The sequence below is a fragment of the Acomys russatus genome, chromosome 4 (assembly GCF_903995435.1).
Source record: "Acomys russatus chromosome 4, mAcoRus1.1, whole genome shotgun sequence".
NCBI classification, from domain to species: Eukaryota; Metazoa; Chordata; class Mammalia; order Rodentia; family Muridae; genus Acomys; species Acomys russatus.
The window spans coordinates 38946490-38960833 of NC_067140.1; the positions used below are offsets into that span (position 1 = coordinate 38946490).

General features: G+C 48.4%; 1 protein-coding gene across 1 annotated transcript in view; it reads right to left on the reverse strand.

Annotated features, from left to right (window-relative positions):
- Prr5l (proline rich 5 like) overlaps positions 1 to 8534 on the reverse strand; it is a 57415-nt gene extending 48881 nt beyond the window's left edge. Inside the window, exons 1-2 of the mRNA XM_051144218.1 lie at positions 8114 to 8534; positions 6652 to 6732 (exon numbers count right to left, since the gene is read on the reverse strand). Of these exons, the coding sequence (XP_051000175.1) occupies positions 6652 to 6732; positions 8114 to 8277 (245 nt within the window). The 5' untranslated portion in view covers positions 8278 to 8534. The remainder of the gene's footprint in view (positions 1 to 6651; positions 6733 to 8113) is intronic.
- Between the last annotated feature and the right edge of the window lie 5810 nt (positions 8535 to 14344).

The following is a 14344-nucleotide window of genomic DNA, read 5'->3' on the forward strand; positions in this document are numbered from 1 at the left end:
CAGCCAAGACCTTCTGCTTGTCAGGTGCCACCATTCAGCAAGATAGGTCACGAGAGAAATACTGGTTATTAAATATTTGGACACCTCAACTTCACTCTAGGCCCCTTTGTGGGACCCACCTCGACTGCGTCAAAATCCAGGAACGGAAAGGTCCTCCAGGCCAGATGTCATAGTGGTGCTCATGCAGCCTGACTGTTCTTCCTCTGAAGAGCCTCCCTAGCAGCCACCACAGGACTTGTTCGGAGGCAATGGCCTTTTAAGCCGCAGCGTATGAAAGCCCTCCTTTCAAGGTCCTTTGGCCTTATTCCACTGGGATGTACTGGCGTTAGTGTTTCTGGAAGGGGCACAATGTTACCAGTTCCACATATCTGTCAGTACCCCAGTGGGTGTCAGTGGGAACACTGAGGGAAAGGGAGACACCCCATAATGGGCACACAGACTAAGCTCCTCATTATGAGGTACATTCTATGTGGGGCAGCTTGCACACACTCGACTTCTCCAACAGCTCCCAGGTGGGAGTCTCCCACATTGCCCACCTCTGCCCACAGAAGACTAATGTACTTAGAACTCAAATGAAGGCGGCATGCACCATGTCTACAAAGGAAGAAGGCAAGATGGGGAGGGGGGAAATATGAACACTGAGGGGCTGAGGAAATTTCTTTTAAAACTAGCAGACAGATCCCAGACCCCCTGACTGGCCTAAGCCCAGGCTGTGGGTCTAATATTGCCAGATGGGAACTTTGCAGAAAGTCTAGAAATCTTGAGATTTAGGGAAGAGCAGATTTCTAAAACAATATTTAGGCCAGCTGCATTGGTCTCCAGTTGCTACTCTGGTTAAAGACCTTCCTGTCCCCAAAGACCAGTGTGTTTCTCAACTGCAGCACAAGACACCAACATGAGATTGAGTAGAGCCGAAGAAGCTCAGAAGACAGCTCTGACCCTCTGAGGCCAGCCCAGCCTACAACGTGAACGCCAGGCTAACTGAGGCCATACGATGATACCTGTCTCAAAAAGAAAGAACAAAAAAGACAGGTTTTACGTATTTCCTCCCAAAGCAGGGTTTTATTTTTGAGACATTGCCTCCAACAGCCACCCTGCAAGATCTTTCAGTGATGCAATACCCAGGTGCATCAGGCTTGAATGTGCCTTGTGCGTGCCCTATGGAACTCTAACTTCTGACAACATGGTGGACTGGGTTTAGGCCCCAGCACTTTCTGCAGAGATGACCCCAGTGAGCTAGTCCACCTCTGAGCACCTGTACTTCCTCATCTGTACAATAGGGAGACAGCATCCATCCTCAGGACGTGACACTTGGACAGTCTAGAGAGGGGCTGGCACATTCTGCTCAATGGGCACTCGCTGCAGTCACTGCCTCAGGAAATTGTGCCTCACACTGGTGTCAGTGCAATCAGCCACTTGGGTGAGACTTAGGCTTACACTATTCATCCCCCTGCAACGCTTTCCCCAGCCATTTGGTTCCCACTACAGCCAGCAGGCTCAGAGAGATTGGAGAGTTCAGGGATTTCCCTCTGGGATTCGAGCATCTGACCCCTCAGACAGAAGTCCCTCCTCAGACCAGCCAGAGGTCAGCAGTCATCAGACCTTAGAAATCTCTGGAGTTCCCTTTATGCCACCACCTCCATCCCCAAGAACAGAAGTGGTGTGGCTGGAGAAAGAAGGAAAATGTACATTTCCTGCCTTGGGTCACCTGCAGATAACTCATCTCTGCCTTCCAAAAGCCGTACCTCGGAGTACTTATTTCTGTAGAGAAAAGTCCTCCCTGAGAGCTGAGAGAAAGACCGTTTGTCCTCCGCTGCCCTGTGTACTTGATGGCCACCTGCTCCCCCCTCAGATTTCAATTCTGGAATCTGTCCTGTCCCCAATCTAAGGATGTGCCCACTTCTGCCAGCCCCCTTAAACCAGATGATGTCTCCCTGCCCGGCTCCCCTCTGATACAAGCTCCGAACTACCCTCCTCAAGGGCTGCCCCAGAACACATCGAGGACCCAGGAGAGACAATCACAAACATTCAATCCAATAGCAGCAATAACCGCTCCATCTATACAGCCCAACCCAGGTTCTCACAAGAACCAGTAAATGTCAATCTTGGTTGTCTCACTGTTCTAGCTCTTGCTGGCCAAGGAAGAACGTGACTCGAATTAAGACTCAGCCACTCCTGCTTCTAGAAGATTCCTGAAATTCAGACCTCCAATCAGGGGTAAGGCTGGAGGGTGGAACACCATATCCAAGCTCCAGAGAATTCAGACAGGGAGGTGTGCAGGCTGGGCCAGCACTGTGGACAGCGATGACTGCACTCAGAAGGATCATCTCCTTGTCTTTGGGGATATTGAATCGCATTCTGTCTCCTAAGGCAGTTGCAAATAGAAAATATTCTTGATTTATGGCTTTCATACTGACAAAGCAGGTGCCTCAACTCACTTAGGGGAAAACTGGCCACTCTGTTTTGGATGAACTCACTCCTAAGGTCTGGAAATACTTGTCAATGATATGTTTTAGAATTTGGCCACACTTGGACCAAAGTTCTTCCCTGTGCAAACTTCAAAGACAGTGTTTTTTTTAATTAATTAATTAATTTATTTATTTATTTATTTATTTATTTTTGGTTTTTCAAGACAGGGTTTCTCTGTGTAGCCTTGACTGTCCTAGACTCACTTTGTAGACTAGGCTGGCCTCAAACTCACAGTGATCTGCCTGCCTTTGCCTCCTAAGTGAGTGCTGGGATTAAAAATGTGCGCCACTATGCCCAGCCTAAAGACAATGTTTTCAATAACACATCTTAAAAGAAAGGGCCAAGCCAGGTGTGGTTTTAATCCCAGCACTCCAGGAGGCAGAGGCAGGCAGATTGCTGTGAGTTCGAGACCAGCCTTGTCTACAAAGTGAGTCTAGGACAGCCAAGACTACACAGAGAAACCCTGACTCAAAAAAACAAAACAAAACAAACAAAGGAAAAAAAGTGCCAGCATTGGCAATGACTGCACTGTAAGACCCAGTTGCACAAACACCTGTCTTCTGGCCATGGTGCACACTGGCTCCTACTTTCAAGTGCTCACTTCTCCCAAGTGCATCCTGACTACACAGCTAGCAAGAGAGCCATGAGGGCCGTATGCAAAGTGCCACCGCACCAACGTGAGAATCCGAGTTCAGATCCCGAGATCTACACAAAAGCTGAGCATAATGGCTTGAGTCTGTAATGCCAGCACCGGGACTGGGGCCAGTTTTCTAGATATCATGGGTCACCCAGCTTAGCCAGATAGATATGGCCCGGGGTTAGTGTGTATCTGTGTCTATCTGTGAACCACATGTGTGCAGGTGCCCAAGGAGACCAGAAATAAATAATAATAATTAATAAGACGGAGAGCAGCCAAGGAAGAAACTTGATTTCAATCTCAGCCCACCCCTCAAGTGTACACACTAACAGACACAGAAAGACACAGACAGATAGATACACACACAGAGGTGGGGCGGGGGAGGGGGCACGGCGGGGCAGGGGGCGCGCAGGAGGGGGAAGAAGAGGAGGTTGGTGGGAAGGAAGCCAAACCTGGCTGGAATCAGAGACCCAGAGGAGAGGATTCAGGTTTTGACACTAGGGTGATCATCAAAAGGTTTATTACTGCTTGGCTGAAGCGAATGGAGAACTGAGAAAGTTATTTCCTCTTAGACTTGGTCTCCACAGAAAGAAGAAATAGCTGTCTGTCCTTATAAGAATTCTGCCTCGCCCAAACCTCATTCCAGGCACGCTCTTTAAGCAGCCCACCCAAATCTCTATTTCAAAGAGAGCTCACCTCATCCAGAACACTAGGGAAGGGGTCACATTGGTTCCATCCCCAGGACCATTCATCACGCTGCCCTGCGGGGGTGGGGGGGCGCTCTCACAACATTTCACCCCCATCACTTCCAAGTGCTTGTCCTAGCAAGCATCAAGAATACCTAACACTCACTCACCAGTTCTTCTGTATCAGACTTTGTGCTAAGGTCACTTAAGCAAGATCACAGTCCTCCCAACTGCCATGAAGTTGGTCCTATTATCACCCACATTTTATGAAAGGAAAAACAGACATAGGAAAATTAAGTAACTTCCCCAAGCTCAGAGGGCTTAACCAGCCTAGGTTCCCCAGGCTCTGAATCCAGTGGTGGCTGGCTCCACTACACTTAAAGCCTAGAACAGATATACACAGGACTGACAAGATTAATTAAAGAACAAGCCTAGGAACAACTGAGCCTTTCCTCCAATGTCTTCCCAACATTCCTACCATCTGCTGTTGCCCACCTTTATGCCCTCTGCTCTGTTAAAAATATCCCTCTGTCCTGCAAGCAGATGATCTGTGAGTAGACAGGAAGAGCCTCTAGTTGCTGAGGACACAACTCATTTCCATAACAGAAATGCTGTTCTGTACACACTATGGCCCTTCTTAGTGTGGCTTGTTGGCCGTACTCGAAACCAGTGCTTTGCTTGGAGAAATTATTCTTTTAAACTAGCATTTGAGAGTCAGATATACCAATTTTAAAAAAGGAATTTTAAAGAACAACTTAAAAAATGTAAAAGGCCTAGGCTCGGTGGCTCACACCTTTAGTTCCAGTACTCAGGAGGCCAGCCTGGTCTACACTGTGAGTTCCAGGAAAGCCAGGGCTACACAGTGAAACCCTGAGATCATTTTAAAAACCAATAAAAATCTTAACTGCAAGTTTTCTGGAAGCATCTCTCCGTGCTGCAGAGCCAGCCTTCCCCTTCAGAAGGCTCCTTGGCACCTGGTGGCTTCTTGCTTCCCTGGTCTTGTGGGGCAGGTGACATCAGGGTTGGCTCCCACCTTCCTAGCTGCCCACAAAGATCTTTTAAGTACAATGTCAGGATCTGTCTCCTGAAGTGAGAAACAATTAGCACATTCTTGATCCACTAGATTATTTATTTGTACTTCCACTGGGGCTGAGGAACCTGGCGGGGAGGAGCCAGGAACTCAGTGCTTGGAATAAGCTGAACTCTTTTCTTACAAGTCTGAGGCTGGTGACCCGGCTTTGGCCCTGACACATACCTTCTTGGGACCTCACTTTCCTTCCCTGTAAAATGAGGCTTTGGGCTAGCCAGTCTCTTTTGTCTCTTTCCAGATTTATGAAATTGGGACATGAAATTCGAGTACATAGGTAAGAAATGTAACATGGCTGTTTGCTTATATGCTGCTGTACAGGTTTTAGTAAAAACAACTCTTAAACACCCTGCTGACCTTAACACAGACTTTAATTCCATGTAAACAAGGCCTGAACAATGGCTCTGTTTGTTGTTCTGCCCACTGCAGGGCTGGTCTGTAGCCTAGATGTTCTGTATCTAACATAGCCAGAGAGGAATTAAAAGGCTAGCTGCTTCAACCCTGTAGCCCCAGCTAAGCTGGGGGCTGAGCCCTGTTACTTCCCTGGCTTCACGAAGACTCAGATCCACTGTACTACCACCCTCCTCACACCTTATGTATTTAGGCTTCTTTCAGATCCATGCTCACTGTAGAGCCCCTTCCCCCAGTGAGTCCTTGTAGACCCTCAGATCCTAGCGTAAGCATCCCCTCCATTGTCACTGGGCTCTAGGCAAGGGCCAGTCATGTCAACAGGTCTCACTGTATCAGCTGTTAGCATATAGGCAGCCGCCTCTAGGTTGCCTAACCACCTATGACCGTCATCACCTGCTGCTGCCAGGTGTGTGACCGACTATAAAGGGGCCAACCTGCCACTTTGTCTCTCTCTTATATTCTCTTACTCTCTCTCTCTCTCTCTCTCTCTCTCTCTCTCTCTCTCTCTCTCTCTCTCTCCCTCTCTCTCTCTCTCCCTCTCTCTCTCTCCCCCCCTGAGGTGCTCCTCCCCCCTTCCCTCTCTCCCCTCTCTCCTTCTACAATAAATCTCTCCATATCATATCTATTGCATGCTATTTTATTTTTAATGATAACACAGCTCATGATTAGTTGACATGGTCATCATCCCATCTCACTGTACATTCCAGGAGAGTGAGGTGGGGATGTGGCTCAGTTGACAGAATGCTCCCTACTATTCCAAGAGGCCCTAGGCTCTATCCTCAACATCTTATAAACCAAGGATGGTAGCACACACTTGTAATCCCAGCACTCGGAGGTAGAGACAGGAGGATCAGTAATTCAAAGCCGTCCTCAGTTACATAACAAGTTCAAGGTCAATGTGGGCTACCTAATACCCTGTCTCAAATCAAAACAAACAAACAAACAAATCAGGACAGCGGGGTTCACAAATCTCTGCTCCAGCACCTGGCTATCAAGGACGTACCTTAATATTTGCTACGAACTCTTTTATTAACAGCGATGAGTCTCAAATAATCTGGTTCTAAATACTGCCTTATCACCTAATACCGTGCTTAACAGTTAGGTGGCACTCAATAAATACAGAATTAGTGCCAGCCCCTATCTACCAACCTGCACCCCAGCACAAAGTGCACTTTATACGTGAGCAGAGGCAGCATATCACAATGAGAAGTCTCGATGGGTCTCAGAATACAGCAGCTACAAGAGCAATTTAACAGGAAGCAGAGGAGAAGCAAGGAGCAAGCACGGCTTGAAGGTGGGAGGTGGGGAGGACCCTAAATCCCATAATGGGAAAAGAGAACTGGTTTTGTCCAGCTAAGTACCTGATGTTTTCGTTCAGTGCATATAGCTCATTGCTCTGCAAGCCGCCCCCTTTGAAAACGTTGATCACAGCCGTCTGCACACTGCAGAGAGACAGAAACATGTCCCAGTTAGGTGATCTGCCTCTAGGGGCCATATTTTCAAACAGCCCCCAGAGAAAGTCCTCAAAGAGCTGGGAAGCCTAGGGCGCACACACACAGCCACATCTTCTCTCCTTAATGTCCCAAAAGTATTGAGGAGAGTGAGCAAAAAAGAATTCAAAGGTAGCTCTAGGCCTCTTGTAGGTCACCCAGGGCTGCTTGTTCCTCTTGCACACATGGAGGTAGGCCATGGATGAGCTCTCTGACAACTGCCATCGCTGGTGCCTACAAGTTTCCAAAAAGCACTCATTGCCAGCAGGAGCTGGCCCTGCTGGGAAGCCACTATCTTCTCTGATAGAAACAATAACTGCTTGCCTTTATAACAGATTTTTCCATGGACCTTCCTTGTCCCTTTATTTCACACCAGGGAGGGAAGTATACTGGCATAGACTTAGTCTATGCTGGGACAATAATCCTCAGAATGCCAGAGCATTCCAGACAGCACTCCTGAGCTGGATCAGCTAGCTGAGTGTGCCTGATGGCCAGTTGCGGAAAAGGCACACAGAGAGATCAGTAATGCCTTCTTCTACCCAGAGTCCAACACAGATTTGACAACCAGCAGCCCACCGACTTATAAGGCAGTGCTGATTTGCCCATCTGCTCCAACTTTGGCCCATAATCTCCGGTGGACACCTTCCAAAGCTACATCTCCCCAGAGCACCAGTGGCGCAGGTGAAGGAGACTGGCATATGCCACTCATTGAGCTGTGCACAGAAACCACCTAAGCTTCCTATAGGGGAAATAGGTGATGTGAGTATTAGGTCCTGCTGCGGGGTGTGGCTGGCATGCTCTGCCCTCTATCTAGGGGCGGGGCTTCCCCTCTTCCAGAGACTCACTCTATAAAGCAGACATGTTGGTTTCACCCTTTTGCCCATTACCGCCCTTGTCCTTTCCCCACCTCCCTGCCCTCTCTCCTTCCCTTCTCCCCACCCCCAGCATGTACTCTCCCTCCCCCTACCCCTCCCACCCCAGTAAACCTGCCTTTATATATTATAGCTTTGTCGCCAATTAGCTCATTCTGATTATTTAATCAATCAATGAGGTCTCGATTGAAAGACCTCACCCTCAGATAGTCTCCCACGGTAGGTAGGGTGTGAAGGGGCATAAACAGTAACCATAGATTCTAACCCAGGCTGGTAAAACTGACCCTGACAGGCCAGAACTCACAATGAGCTGCTTTCGTGGGATGAAAACAGGGGTACTTTCCCCACTCATCGTCTGCACCATGATCAGACTCATGAACTCCCAGAGGCAGCAGATGCTCAGCCCACCCCCAGATCACCCCAGAACCCTCCCTGGTGGTGTGGGCCCCACAAGCCCTTACCTGTTCCAGGCAGAGTTGGAACTCAGCTGCAGAGCCTGCCGGGCGGCCTGGAATCGAGGCAGCTCACTCAGCACAGGGGAGCTCATAAACCGTGGTCTAGGCCGGCGGAAGGAGCCCATCTTGTGGAACTCAATGGGCAGGAGGGGAGCAAGGCCACGGGTCATAAGTCCAGGTGAGGACTGAGCTATGTCTTGAGGACCAGAAGTGTCTGGCCACCCACAGAAAAGGCTTCTCCTGATGTTCGGCTGGGCTGTCTTAAGACCTCACTCTCAGCCAACACCTGAAATGAGAAGGAGTCTTTATTGAGAACCTGGTGGGAAACATAACTAAAGGATGCTGGCTAGACTCTAGCTAAATGATGTTAAAATCAATGGCAGGAGAGACACAGCAAGAGCCTCTATTGTGGCTGGGGCTCCCAGTGTGTGTGTGTGTGTGTGTGTGTGTGTGTGTGTGTGTGTGTGTGTGTGTGTCTGTGTGGTATCCATGTATGTGTGCATGTATGCATGTGCTAGGCATGGCACCCAGGGCTTAGCATAAGGTAAGCCAGCATTCTATGACTGAGCGACATACCAAGCCCTAGCAGAAAGATAGTCTTTGTGAATGCCTCAAGAAGAATGTAAAGCTCCTTTTCCTTGACAATAAGGACCTCTCACCCTCTGTCCCACCAGCCAGGCCAAAGTGCCCCCCTCCCGGGAGCATCTTGCCGTCCCTTTCCTGCCTGCTGTGTGTTCGTTCAGTCCATCAGCACATATTTACTGGTCACTGTGGGTGAACCACTATAGTATGTCAAGCACTCAAAATGTCTACAGGCCAGGCTGTGCCTTCCAAAGACTCATACTCCACGGTAAAGATGACTGACTAGTCTAGTACCTGTTCACTCAATAAGTACTTATTGACCCCACATGCTCCAGGCACTGAAGTACTGGGAGATGATAAAATGATGTCCATGGGACTGTCACATGTGTCCCATTTATCTGTCCCATGACTCAGCCCCGGGCTTCATGCCCTGTATATTCCCTTTTCTAGGCTTCTGAGACAACTTTTGTTCTGTTTTTACCAAAATGGTGTTCCCTTTGCTCTGTGTGTTTCTAAATCCAACTGACCTTGCCAGATTAAGTCCAATAACCTTGCTCCTGAGTAGAGCTGGGTATAGACCTCTAATCTCAGCTGCTCAGAAGGCTGAAGCAGGAGAACCTGAAATCAAAGGCATTCCTAGGATACAGACCATTGTGAGTTCAAGGTCAACCTGGAAAACTTAAGTAGACCTCCAACTAAAAATAAAAAGCAAAACCTTATTTATTTGGGTTTCTTTAAGTGTCAGCAAGATGGCTCAGCAGGTAAAAGTGCCTGCCATGAAGCATGAAAGCCCCAAGTTCAAAAACCCCAAGATGCACATGATAGAGAGGAGACAAACTTCCAAAGGTTGTCTTTTGACTTCCACAGGTGCACTATTATACATACATGCGCATGCTCGAGAGCACACGTGCACACAATAAGTAAACAGACATTTGTCTTAAGTAGAAGGAGAGCTGGAGGTACAACTCAGAAAGAAGCAGAGCACTTGCTTGGCATATATGCATGCCTTAAGCTCTTTCAGTTTAGTGTCCAGTTCCAGATGTGTGTGCACGTGCACACACACAAACACACACACACACACACACACACACACACACACACACACATCCTGTGCCTCATGGCAAATCACAAGCTGCAAAGGTGAGTTCTGGTGGATGGCGATGGCTTTGCAATGAGCTTTGGTTCTGGGGTTCAAGGATTAGCTCAGCTCCTACCAAGTCGTATGACTTCAGACACAGGGAGTGTAACGTTCTCAGATGCTGACGTACCAACCTCCCTGGCCTGGGGAAGGATGGAATGAGCTCAGCTGACATGCTCAGCAGAAACCCTGGGCCTCAGGGGCAGCTTGCTCCTTTCCGCGCTCTTCTCTCAGCACTTTTGGACCCATCATTGCAATCACCTCAGCAGACTGAAGTACTACAGGCAACAGCCAAAAGGCCAAAGGCACTTTCCTTGGAAGGGTTGGGTGCATTTCTCTCAGAGAGTATTTCTCTTCTTGTTTTGGTTTTGTCTGCTACTTCTGGCCAACTTAACTCAGAAAAGTCCCAGAGACCAATCTAGAAACAAAAGGAAGATTCCAGCCTTGAGTGTCAGCCTGCAAGCTGGCAAGGAGAGTCCTACCGCCTCAGCTGCAGCGTTTGGTGGACGGGGAGGGACACCTCAGCCAGCAACCTCAGTCAGCACCACAACAATGACATTTCACCTTGACCAGAAGGCTTGGAGGAGGTACTGGTGTGTTGTGTGTTGGCAAGGGGCCTATTTATACTGGATTCGTAACATCAAGTGTCATAAGAAGGGTGGCAAGTCCCATTTTGAAACCTTGTAACTGCTTTCCTTAAGGGAAGCAGATTCCTGGGCCATTTTCTTGAACAGTCTTTGCCTGGAAAACCTGTGCACTGAGCAAATCAATAGTTTTCAGAATTGAGCAATAAATGTTGCAGAAGCCTGCTATGTTCCAGAGAGGGTTTCAGCAGGTTCCCAAATGCCCAAAAGATTCTGGAAGGATCTCTGCACAGCAGTGAAGAGGGCAAGGCAAAATAAAACCATGGATCCCTCACAACAGGGACACTGGGTTGCTGGAGCTTTCACTTGGCAGGAAAGGTCTCTCTGTTTAGACAGGCTGCATCCCTGGCCGCTGCTTTCAAAGGCCTGTGAAGTGCAACTCACTGTGTAATTACCGGATATTAACTCACTTTCTAAGGACATTAAAGAGAGGCAATGAAGCTCCCACCCACTATTGGGCACTTAGCTCAGGAGAGCAGAAAACTTCAGAAAACACACACTGTCGGGGATTGCACACATGCCTAACTTCTCCTAGGGGTCAAATCCCTGAGGATCTAAGGTGGCTTCCACGCTTCCGTGTCTCAGCCACAGCTCCCAGGCCTCCCATCTCAAGCTATCTGAGCCTGCTCCACAGTAGCTAGGGCAGCCCTGGTCACACGGGACAGACAGCTCCAGCAGCATGGCCTGCGCCCTTATAAACAAGGGTGATGTTCAGCCCAAGGACAATGACCACAGTACCCACACCCTGAGTCATGGGTCACACACAGCAAGGCGCTCTCTCTGACTTTTTTTCAGCCCCCAGCCTCTGCCCTTCTCAAGTGATGACAGAACGAGGAGAGTATGCGGTTCACACCATCCCTGCTTGTCACAGAGCCAAGCAGCCTCATGGAGACCGTGGGAGGAAGCTATGGGACGTGCTAACAAGGGCCTAAAGAAACGCTGATTGGCACACCCTGCACACACACCTGCTAAGGTGCTGGCCCTTCAGGCACAGGCTTGTCCTGACCCACATATAATCAGAAATGACAAGACAGACAGGGCCTGGGAGCGCAGCCATTTAGAACCAACAAATGTGGAGCAAGTGAGCAAAAAGATGTATCCAACGTCTCCAACACAGGATCAAGCCAGCACCTACCTAGAACTTCCATTCCTCAGTGTCAGACCTGAGAAGTTCTGCAGCTCCAGGGAGGTCACTGTAGGAAGATCTTGAAGGCAGGCACGAGATTCACTCACCAATGAACACACACAAGCTTATTGTTCAAGACAAAGGTGGACTGCAACATGACAGAAGCCTGGGCAGCCTGCTTCATGGCTCCTGGACACTGTCACCAAGGTGATTTATTCAGCCCTCGCAAAAATGCCATCTGAAGTTAGAGAAGTCACCAAGCTGAGGGTATACTGCTAGCTAGAGGCAAGTCACTGACAGGAGTCCCAGGCCATCTCTACTTTCCATGCTGCTAAACTCAGACAGGATCTCAGAATCAAAGCTAGTAAGTTTGAAATGTCAGTCACCAGCTTTCATATCAAAATCTAAATCTCATGCCCCTGAGATAAGTAAACTACCAAAATCAACTCTGTAGCCACATATGACCAGGGCAGAAGAACAGGGGAAGAGAGAAAAACAAAACAAAACAAAACAAAACAAAAACAACAACAACAAAAAAATATCATAAGGAAATTCAGGCTGTGCCAGTCAAGACAGACAGCCACCCTTACCCATTGTGTGACCTTGGACAAGGTACCACCTGACCTCTGAAGCTTGATTTTTCTCCCCAAGAAAAGGGTACAGCAACAGTCACTCCTCCAGTACCGGAAGCTTTACTGAGTAAATATTTGTAAAGCACTCAGTGAAAAGAAGGATGGCCCATCACATACCAAGACCAAATTCCCAGCACAAAGGACTGCCTCTGGATAGAGAGAGGACAGATGTGGCCTGAAGGCAAATGGTGGGTTATAAAGGGAAAAGGGGAAACCCTGTGTTAGGATGAGTTGGTTTGTTTTGATTGGGCATGTTAATTAGGGTAGGCAAAAGGGGGGCTTTTGATTGTTGCCTTTGATACCTAGGCCTTGATGATCAGCCTCCAGAGGAGGAAGTGGCCAGATAAGGGAACAGATTTTGTGGCTGGCTTTTGGAATGTAATCTAACTGTTTGGCAAAGTAAAGGGAATGGGGGGCGGGGGGCAGGGAAAGGGTAAAAGGCAAAACCTGCAGGCACTGTGTTCTCTGTGCTCCGGCCTGTTACAGCCCTTCACTTACAAGAGTACCTGACAAGCGGCAAGCGTAACATGGTTCTGACCAAGTCAATAAAATAACATTGGTTTTCCACGAGACTCCCTACACTTCACCCAGTGTTTGGCTGTGAGTCTCAGCATCTGTTTCGAAGCACTGATGGATGGAGCCTCTCAGAGAACAACTCTGCTAGGCTCCATTCTGCAAGCCTAGCAGAGTATCGTTAATAGTATCATGGGTTGGCTCACTTCCATGAGGTGGGTCTTGGGTTGGGCCAGGCATTGGTTGGACATTCCCTCAATCTCTGTTTTTTTGTTTGTTTTGTTTTGTTTTGTTTTGTTTTTCGAGACAGAGTTTCTCTGTGTAACAGCCTTGGCTGTCCTGGACTAACTTTGTAGACCAGGATGGCCTTGAACTCAGAGATCCTCCTGCCTCTACCTCCCAAGTGCTGGGATTAAAAGACTGCACCACCACCGCCCAGCTGAGACTCTTTTCTATAGACAAGTGAACATACAAACATACAAATAAACATATTACACTCAACCATCAGGAGCAGACAGAGCAGAGGTTCCACCTTCATTGAAGAAACTGAGGCAGAGCAACTCCCCATAACAGGCATTGAGCCAGAACTGGGGGGCTTTAAGGAACGCAAAGCTGGTTGAGAAAGGCTATGCCTTTAAGTCTGGCTCCACAGGGTGTCACCCAAGGTGATTGGATTTGTCTTCTTTTTTTTCTTAAGTATTTCAAACTGTTCTCACTATAATTCACACTTGAAAAGTGCATGTGCACACAAGCACATATTTCAATTATGACAGTGAACTGCCAGCAGCTTGAAGAATACAACATTGCCTCCAAAAGCCATGCTCACACCTTCTGGATAATGGCATCTTTGTGTCTATAGGACAAAAATGAAAACATTCACGGTGTCTTCAACAGGAAGCAAAAAGCCTGCGGTTTAGGGGTGAGCTCCCCGAAAGCCAAGAGTACTACACATACTGATGCTACCCATGATGCCGTCCGTAGCCATACAGAGACAGTGAACACTTAATATGAGGCTGGGTGCAACTGAGGAGTGACTGTTCGTCTTATTTAACTTTGTGTCTGTGTTTACACGGTCCTGTGTGCACAGCCATAGGAGTATATGCCTGTGGTGGCTTAAAGACAACATCGGGTGACACTCCTCGGGAACTGCCCACCCTTGATTTTCGAAGAAAACTGACTCTCCTTCCCCCAAGAAGCCATCAGCTTTTAGCAGCTCCTCAGCTGGGGACCATGCTTGTGATCCCCTCCCCCAGCCATGCTGGAAGATGGATGGGTTGAACTTGTGCAGGTCTTGTGCAGGCAGCCCACCTGCTCTGAGTTTATGAGTGCAAGGGTCCAGTCACATCTAGGAGACACTTGTTTCACTCTGGTCCTCCTCAATGTCAGCCTCTTGCAACCTTGCCACTCCTCTGTTCAGCGATTGTCCCCAAGCCTCATGGAGACAGGATGTAATTAGATGTCGCGTTTGTGGATGATCATTCTACAGACACTTATTTTCTATGTGCTGACCAGTTGTGGGCTTTTGCACTTAACCCACCCACTGCACAAACATGTTTCTCTGATGAGGACTTAGACTCCCTAATCTATGGTCACAGACATATG